Source organism: Strongylocentrotus purpuratus, unplaced genomic scaffold, assembly GCF_000002235.5.
Source record: "Strongylocentrotus purpuratus isolate Spur 01 unplaced genomic scaffold, Spur_5.0 spur5_scaffold_7, whole genome shotgun sequence".
NCBI lineage: Eukaryota > Metazoa > Echinodermata > Echinoidea > Camarodonta > Strongylocentrotidae > Strongylocentrotus > Strongylocentrotus purpuratus.
This window is the reverse complement of record NW_022145613.1, coordinates 3,628,855-3,638,380: the sequence shown is the minus strand read 5'-3', so window position 1 is coordinate 3,638,380 and position 9,526 is coordinate 3,628,855. Positions and strand designations below refer to the sequence as shown.

At 36.8% G+C, this 9,526-nt stretch overlaps 1 protein-coding gene across 3 annotated transcripts; it reads left to right on the top strand.

The window, feature by feature from the left end:
• The first annotated feature begins 2,492 nt into the window (after nucleotides 1-2,492).
• LOC594591 (dnaJ homolog subfamily C member 22-like) lies at nucleotides 2,493-7,924 on the top strand. 3 transcript variants are annotated; one of them, XM_030974305.1, is made up of 4 exons: nucleotides 2,493-2,745; nucleotides 3,697-4,428; nucleotides 5,592-5,833; nucleotides 7,062-7,924. In XM_030974305.1, the coding sequence occupies exons 2-4, from the start codon at nucleotides 3,819-3,821 to the stop codon at nucleotides 7,284-7,286; spliced, it is 1,077 nt and encodes a 358-aa protein (XP_030830165.1). In that variant the 5' UTR covers nucleotides 2,493-2,745; nucleotides 3,697-3,818; the 3' UTR covers nucleotides 7,287-7,924. The 3 variants fall into 3 exon arrangements, with proteins under 3 accessions (XP_030830165.1, XP_030830163.1, XP_030830162.1); XM_030974303.1 differs by lacking the exon at nucleotides 2,493-2,745 and adding an exon at nucleotides 2,827-2,845; XM_030974302.1 differs by lacking the exon at nucleotides 2,493-2,745 and having other exon boundaries at nucleotides 3,251-4,428.
• The last annotated feature ends 1,602 nt before the right edge of the window (nucleotides 7,925-9,526 follow it).

Below are 9,526 nucleotides of genomic sequence, written 5' to 3'. Positions count from 1 at the left end.
TCTCTCTCTCTCTCTCTCTCTTTAACAATTTGCGTGGCAACATCATCATTTTTATTCGCATAATAAATGTATTAAGTGATAATCCACAAATTTTGATTACACACCAGTGGAAATCTATTGATCCTTTTGTTGTATATTTCACTTTTTGTTTATTTTGTTTTGCTGGTTTTTCACTTGTTCTTGTTCTCTTCTTCACATTCCTTTAACAAAAAATAGTTGATATGAGCTCATAAAAAAAGGAAACAATATGTTCATTGGCGGATATCATCTAGTGATGCTATGCGGTGCGGCTACGGGAAATGAGCATTGGAAAATGATGGTTAAAGACATATATTACTAATCCTAAATAATGAGTCATCTTTCTAAATATAATAAACATTTCACCCGTGACAGGGCATATTCAAGGATTTGGAATAAACAAAAAGAATCATGATTACTAAGCAATACATTTCTTTCGGTTATTATGCACGTTCAAACTTGAACAATACGGTTTTTTTTTTGGGGGGGGAAGGATCGGTTATTTTACCAGTTGTTTACAGAGGGACAGAGAGAGAGAGAGAGAGAGAGAGAGAGAGAGAGAGAGAGAGAGAGAGAGGGGAGTCAGATTGTGAAAGAGAGATATTAGAGACAGAGAGAGTGTGTGAGAGCGAGGGAGAGAGAGAGAGAGAGAGAGAGAGAGAGAGAGAGAGAGAGAGAGGGGGTGAGGGGGCAGAGAAGGGGGCGGTATAGTAAGTGATCCAACGCTTCTTACTAGTACATCACACCACCTTACTGCATTGTTTCATTTTTGTTGCAAGTCACTCTTAATTTTTATTGGGCATATCTAAGCAGGCATACTAGTAGGCCTACATGATGTTTCCATATTTTCTTTGATAATACACAATTTCCCCTATGTTACTTTTGTCCAAATTACCATCCACCATGGTAACTATGGTTATCATGGTACCAAAACAATGAAATACATTGGGTCATTAAGCAATGTATTACATTGTTTTGGTACCATGATAACCATGGTTACCATGGTGGATGGTAATTTAGACCAAAAAAAACATGGTTACCATGGTACTTTTTTGTAAGGGATTATACATTGTCGCTCATAAAGGTGGAATATATTAGTTTTACCCCAATTTATGGAATTATTTTAAAAATTATTTAAAAATAATAGATCTAGATAATAGTATACATTCTCAGATTTTATTGAATAATAATTTGACAATGTGTGTTCTGCTAAAGCATGTGTATGCTACTATGCTCATTAACTAGGGGACCTACGCCCTCAAGTCATAAATGACAGTAATGAGGATTAATGCCCCACAAAAGGGCACTAATATAGCACATCGACACGGTTTTGATCCTAGGGCCTCCCTGCCCCCCCCCCCCCACTCAGTGTTATTTAGGGTACGCGTATGCCCGTTCCCTCTTTTTGAAAGCACCCCCTATCTGAGGACTGCCAACATTTCTGAACCCCTCCCCCCCTTTCGCGGGCTTTTCGCGGGCTTTTCCTGCCTTGGAGACCCCCCTAAATACGGAAAAATGCTCAATGTGCCCCTAAATTCGGAATAATTTCTCAGGAGTCCAAAGAGATGAGAGAACAAAAGAAAAACACCCCCTTTTTAAAGAAATCTCCGTGTGAAAAGTCAAATACACCCCTTTTTTTACAATTCTCGGGCCGGACTATGTTGCACGAAAAGTACCCCTTTACCAGACATTTTGGTAACACGCATGCGGTTATTCCGACCCCAGAGTGGGGGGGGGGGGCGGGAGGGCCTCACAGTTACGAGGCCATTGTTTGGTCACTGAACCATGACTATACGCAGCGGAGGCTAGGGTAGGGGGCAGTTTCCATAAATAAAAAAAAACACAGAAAATGCAATAAATTTTCAATAATTTATTGCATTTTAACCCTGTCCCTAACATAACAAAATCCTGTGGACGGCCATGCATTATGGCTCAAGGCATGGGCACACAGAAGATTTGTTCATGTTTTTTTTTAATAATTGAAAATTTATTGCATTTTCTGTTTTTTCAATAAACGGACTAAACTTCATGCATGCATGCATGGGATTCGATTACCACACCGAAAAACCAATATCTATCATCCATATTCATTTGATATTTTATATTCTGTATTACTTATGAGATTGCACTGATTGTATCATGAGGATCAGGAACACAATATAGAAAGTGCCCTCCCTGCCTCGATCCCGACCTTTCCAGTTTCTCCCTTGATCCCTCGACTCTGTCCGCTTTTTTTGTCAGTCATGTTCAGTGCTAGTTCCCTTCCTTCCTTCTTGATTGGCCCCTCTCCCACCCCCCCCCCCCCCCCGTTGCTATCCCTCCCTCAATTCATATCCCTTCTTCTCGTCTTCCCTTCCCTCCGTTCCTCTCCCTCCCTCCCTCCCCTGCCTTCCTCCCCCCCTCCCCCCCCCCCCCTCCCTGGCTCTAGCTTAGATCCCTCCTTCGATTCCTCCAGTCCATATCCCCTCCTATTGTTTTCGCTCTTTACCTTTGACCTCACACCAATGCACAGCTGACATGTGTCCTTCGCGACGAGAGAAAGAAATTACAGTCCCGTGCACTCCGATTTGCGTTAGTTTTCCCGGCCGGGTTATGGTTCCAACCATAATATAATCTTCATGGCACGGAGCATCGTCTACTGTTCGACTGATTCCATTGAAAGGCATAGGAAGGCCTGCAATATACTTGCCCACAGCTGACTGTATATAAATCTAGTTATTTTACTCAGTAAGTTTTAGATTTTTCTCCTATTTTGATTTTGTTTTATTTGTTTTGCCAACTTTGTTTTTGGTTGGTTCCCAGCATTAGCTGGATTGGCATTGAGTCTGTGAGTGTGTCAGTGTGACCATTAATTGTTATTGTGTTGATGGTGTGGGCATAACTTTAATAAGTGAGAAAAAAAAAGAAAAGAACAAAGAACAAAGAAAGACAAATGAAATGGGGTAGACCTCTAGATATAATTCACAATGCCAATTTATATTTATGTGTCTAGACTCTACTCTAGTTTATCATGAAAATTATTTTGAACAAGCTTGCAGTTTTTTAATTTTATGCACTTCGTAATCTTGGTTCCAGAGTTTGATCAGTGGTGCAGGATTTCTGACATTTTATTCATAAAAAATATATATAAACTGACTATCCATGAATTTTGCAATGTTGGATATGCACCACTGATCAAACTCTGGAACCAAGATTATGAAGTGCATAAAATTTAAAAACTGCAAGCTTGTACAAAATAATTTTCATGATAAACTATAGACACATAAATATAAATTGGCATTGTGAATTATATCTAGAGGTCAGTGCGATTATCTTCATCACCTTGAAGCAGCACTTAACTGGAAGAAGAAGAAGAAGAAGATAAAGTTTTAATTCAATCTGTGCCTTGGTTTCATTTGATGATTTAAATTAAACCAGCATTAATTTTATTACATTTTTTGCCAGCCATGATGAGATGAGGTTAGGAGCTTTCTTTTCTCCCCATTTGTCAATTACAGGAGACAGAATTGATTGTGTCTGATTTGATTGGATGAGAGGATGAAATAATAGAGACTCCAACTGTTAAGACTTTTTAAAGTGCATGACTACATGTATAACAGTGATAATCAGTAAGCGAATGAATACCGCCATAAGCATTCATAACAACAATTCCCCTTATAATTCCCCTATATCATACAGATAAAGTACAAATCTATCTGGGTGACATCCTAGATCAGCCACATAGAGCTCAGTTCGTTCCATGTGAGGATGAGCTACCCATCATCATAACTTTGTGAGTTTGCCTGCAGAAGACAAGCCATATGATGGAGAAGAAGAGAAGTATCGCCTATTTCTTATGGATGACAGGAGGATGGTTTGGCCTACATCATTTCTACCTCGGGAGAGACAGACATGCATTTGTGTGGTGGTGTACGTTAGGTGGATTCTTTGGTCTTGGATGGCTCCGAGATCTCTTCTGTATCGGTCGTTACGTCGATACAGCTAATGATGAATCGTCATATGTCAAGTACTACACTGAGCTCTTAAGAACTCGAAACTACCCATCCTTCAGTATATCCAGATTCGCAGGTCAACTGTTTGTCAGCGCTTTCTTTGGGTATCTTGCAACGTGTGCAGTACCGAACGATGTTGCAGACGCCCTCCCCATCTTGCGACCTCTCCTTGCACCATTCGCTGTAGCGCTAGGAGTACATTTAGTCGGGAACATTGGCAGAGAGGAAGGTCCTTTGAAATATGCTCTCCTTGGAGCATACATTCCAGGTATTCTTCTGTATGCCGACCCAAGTAATATAGTTTATCTGTCGATATTCAGTGCCATTGTCTTCAGGAGGGGTGTTGCCTACAGACGGACGCCAGAAAGATGGAAAACAGATGGTGTCTGTAAAAGAATAGTCATCTTAGGATTAGCAGGTACATGTAGGTCGTAGGTTGGTGACATAAATTCATTAGAAGATGATTCACAGAATTTTGATGCCATGAATTGTTCAAATCAGATTGAAATATTTGATTCTAAGTATAAACTTGCTATTTTCAAAAGTTTTGTGCTACCAAAATAGCTGTCATTATCAGTTTGTAAAGTTATCGGTTTTATAGTATTGCCATTGAAAGCAATTTATAAGCAATGTAGTATTGAAAAACGTTATATTTAGGGCTTTTTAACGGTGTATAAATAAAGATATTAATTCAATTTAATTCAATCAACTTCTTAAAAAACAATAAAATAAGAATGCATTAAACAACATTACATTAGAAATAGAGTGTGGTGAAATAAGCTGTTGGTCTTGTCATAGACCAGGAGGGTGTTTCACAAAGATTCTAAGTAGAACTTATCCCTAAGTTAGACTTAACAATTGTGGAGAGCCACTTGTAGCCTTAAAATAAAATACATTCAAAAGCAGAAATTCAAGGATTTTTAGACTTTTCATAAATTGCACATCAAGAACATGAAATCACCTTGATAATAGAAAATATGAATGATTTGAATCATCATTTTATGCCTTTTTAAATAATTTTTTTACAAATATTTTCAAGGATACTAACGGCTTTCCGTAATTGTTAAGTCCAACTTAGAGATAAGTTCAACTTAGGATCTTTGTGAAACACCCCCCAGGGCTTCTCAAAGGCAGAATCCACCCGGCTCCCTATCTTTTGATACCAAATTTATATAATTGTTACCAAAGGGTACCATTGTTAATGCACAGTGTCAAAAATCCCTGCGCTGTGCATGGCCAAAATGAACATTTCCCCATGCATTACCTGTATGTACTGTTCACAATGCAATATTGTCACTTCGCGACCCATGTGACTAGTTAATTAGTGATTATTCAAAAACCATTTGAGACATAGATATGAAAATTCATGAAGTTATTCTTCATGAGATACTCTATTAAAATGTTAAGTTTGAGAAATTTTTGTAACAATAATAATTGATTAGATAAACTAGATTTGCCCATTGTTTTGCGGGGCTTTTCACTTTCATTTAATACCCATCTGGACCGTTAAGGAAAAAGTTTGTGAACCCCTGTCATAGACCGTAATTGGATAACCTATACCATCCTTCATCTCATTTGCAGGAGCTTTAGTTTGTACTGCTTGGGGCTGTGCCATATACTACAACGTATCCGTGACTACTGCTGAAGGAGAGACCATCTATGTGAAGGACGCTCTCGCCCATTTCTTTGAGTCACCAGCCTGGAAGGACTTCAAGGAGGTCTTGGGCCACGTCTGGACCTTGATTCGAGAGCGGGGTTGGAAGGAGGCTTATAATGAGTTTGTCGAAGCCTTAGATCCGGAAGGAGAAGCCTCTGCTCATAAGGTGAGACACCATCACCCTCTTCTTACCCCAGATCAAAATTATAATCAAGTAAGGTAAAGACCAATTCTGGTCATGCAATTGCATTGTGAAAGAAACGTTGTGGAATCGATCAGAAAAGGTTGATCATCTAGCATAGGTGTGTACTGCAAGGTTCTGGAATCATCAAAATGATAACAAATTTTGCCCAGTCTTGGTAAAGTTACGAGCACTGTACATAGAAAGATGTATATGGGACTACGCGACATGTGCGCGATGTCTATTCGGTCCAGATAGATATAATAATTTACCAAATATATAAATTAGAAGGCGGTTTTCGGGCAAAATTCGTATCATCACGTATTATTCAAAATATTCTTTCACATGATTGGTAATAAAGAGCTTCCATTACATTTTTTGAGAGGGGGGCGTTTCCAAAACTGTTCTATACCTTTAATGCTTGCACTTTGTCTCTAAGCGTGAAACCCCCAAAAGAGAGGGTTAATTTAGACCATCTAACAACCTGAGAGTTCAGGTCAGATTTCACCCCTCTGATATTGGAGCAAACAAAAATGTTGAAATTAGGTACTTAAATAGAGTATTAAACGTACAGAATGAGAATATAAATATAAAATTTTGTTTTCATAATTTGATATGTTTGAATAACCACCTAATTAGTGATTCATAAATGTGATCAAGCTTTGTGTGAATTGGTATAGGGAGATTGCAATTTTTTAGTGCAGCACAAAGGTTTTGGATGCTGCTGCATGCCAAATTATTGTTCAAATTTTATTAATTTGTTGTAAAATTATGTGCTAGACTCTGGGCTTATAAGTCATGAAAGCACAGTTATCGTGGAAAATACTACAGGGTGGTAGTGTTGGATTAAGGCTCTCCCACACAAATCATGTAGGCATTCTTCACTCCTTGGGGAGAATCAGGCACGATTTTACAAGTGTGCACAATGCCGACCAAGTTTGTATCACTTCTGAACCAATTCTGTTTGGCCGTCAAATATTGCATTTCTGTACTGAAGTGCCATTTTTGTCGCCAGTAGATTTTCTAAGTAGAAATTGAGTCACAAAATTAAAGTAGGAGAAAATGCTCTTGATTTTGATCGCCATTATCTTAAGAAGCACTTTTGAATGCAATCTTTAGTTTTAATGTTTTGTAAACTGTAAATGATTCACCTCAACGATTCTTATATACTAACAGCATGAGCCTCTTCATTTGTATTTTTATTCGTTTTTAGACCTTAGATTTAAAGGAAGGAGCCACCCAAGAACAGATCACCCAGCGGTATCGTAAGCTTGTCCGTAAGTGGCATCCTGATAAACACAAAGGACAAGGCAAGGAAGAAGCATCTCATCGTTTCATGGAGATACAGGAAGCCTATGAAAGACTATCCACCATCAATGCTCGTAGGGCCAGTCATAGGAAAGAACATAGTTTTGAAGATGAACCAAGAAGGTATTAGATTAAAGTGAATAAAATAATGCACAAACAAATGCAATAACTCAATCTGTTTGTAAGAATGTTACCTGTCAATGAAAAAAAAATCCCACCTGTGCATTAGAAGAATTGGTAAAAAGTTTTATGAATATGATCTGATGATTTGTAAGGTGGAAAATGTCTTCTTGTCCCAATAAAGAAAATAATGCACGTCCATGAAAATTAATAGGTAATTCATGACTCGCTTCATATTTAGCATTGATAATGATATATTTGGCACAATCCACACATAGATTCTGACAATATGATTTATTGGAGGAAAATAATTTATGTCTGTAACTAGTACTTAAATGTGTGGAGCTATATTTTATAGATTACTTACATTTTGACATGTAGTGATTTTTGTTTGTTATACTGTTAATCATATTTGTATGCAATATGTCACCTTTATGAAATTACTTGATAATAGTGTGTACTAATGTTTATAGTTGTAATCATGCACATTTAAGTTGTATCGTTAATATCTGTATAATTTATTGTATGATTTTTGAGGTGAGGCTTACAGTTCATCACATCATATTTGTGTATTGATTGCATTTATTTTTGCTATGTATCTTTGTCAGAAACATTCCAAGGAGTATAAAATTATGTATTGTTACTTCAGAATATTGATAAGGGGGGGGGGGGGGGTGAATCAAGGATTTTGTAAAGGAGGGCACAATTTTTGAGCTTCATGTCAGGGAGGGTTGTGCCTGCCCCCCCCCCCAAAAAAAATAAAATAAATAAATAAAAAAAAAAAAAAAAAAAAAATTAAAAAAAATACATATACACTGTATATACACTGAAAGTATGTACTCTTTTAGGACTGTTTTTTTTAAGGAGGAGTGTTAAAGAAAAAGAATTTTGGAGTACCGGTATTTCATGAAGTCTGTGCTATCATCAAGCGCAGACTGTGAGCCGAGTTTAGTACCTTTCATTTGTGGGACTAACAGGATTCATTCCCATTAGTAGCAGTCACAGGGTCAGTTTGATACAAACTTGTCTTATATACAATGATAGTGTATCTTTATTGTTAAAACTCATATAAATGATAAGGTAACGTTCTGGGTATTAGGTTTCTAGGTGAGATCAAGAAAATGATTGTTTGGCAACCAAAATTAAGGCTACAATAATGAATTTTAAAGAATTAAGGAGGAGACATCAAGAACCTCTTGAAGCTATGGTTAATTTGTTAACCCTCTTTTGTTTCTATCTCTCATCTTTGGTTTATTGTTTTAAGTGTTTTTACATTGTATGTTTGGCAAGAAATGAGACATGTAGACCTACCTATGTTAGCATTTTCTCATTGCTAAATCAATGTATATTTTAATATATAAAAAAAAAGCATTATATTTAGATTTTGATATATGTGAAACCAATATTTTCATAGTAATTCGTCAAAGTACTGTTTCAATATTCATTGCTATCATGCACATTCCTACTATGCATATCAAAAGTAATTATTTTCTATTTTTAATTTTTATCTTGTCTATGCAGAAATTTTAGTCATTTTTTATTTCATAATGAATCACAACTGATCCTGAATTTGAAAAAAAGTATTACACATGTACCTCAGATTTTCACTTTTAAAGATTTGCACAATTTGGTACAATGCCATTACTCGCCATTTTGCATTGGTAAAGAGGAAACTATATCCTAACATTAAGATAACAGTGCTTTCCAAATATTCTTGTAACTTTTAAGTGAATATAAGAAGATTTCCTTTTCTTTTGTTGAGGGTGGGGGGGGGGGGGGGGGCTCTTTATGAATTTAATTTTGTAAAAGTAAGCTTTTCTTTTATTCCGGGAGCCAGGAGGATGTTTACTTTTACATTTTGGAGTTAAAGCACTACTGGCTCTCAACAGATTGATAAAATCACAAAAAATAAATGTATCACAGAAAGTTCTCATTAAAAAAAAAAATAGCTTAATAACATGCCTTTTTCTATGAGGGTTAACATTGCTTTTCTTCACAGAGAGAACTATAATATTGTACCCTGTCCTTAGTACATTGGCCCTCTCAGTGAGTGTCAATTCATACTCTGACAGTAGAGAAAAGAAAAACTAGAGTTGGTGAATATTTTATAAGTACTGAATTTTATGAATAATATGTATGAATTCCATCAAATGCCTTGATCACTTTGTAATCATGTGTCTTAAAGTAGATTAAAATTGGTTGTGCCTTTCAATATGAACAAGTTCGGTCCCTCTTTTGTGCTGTTTACTA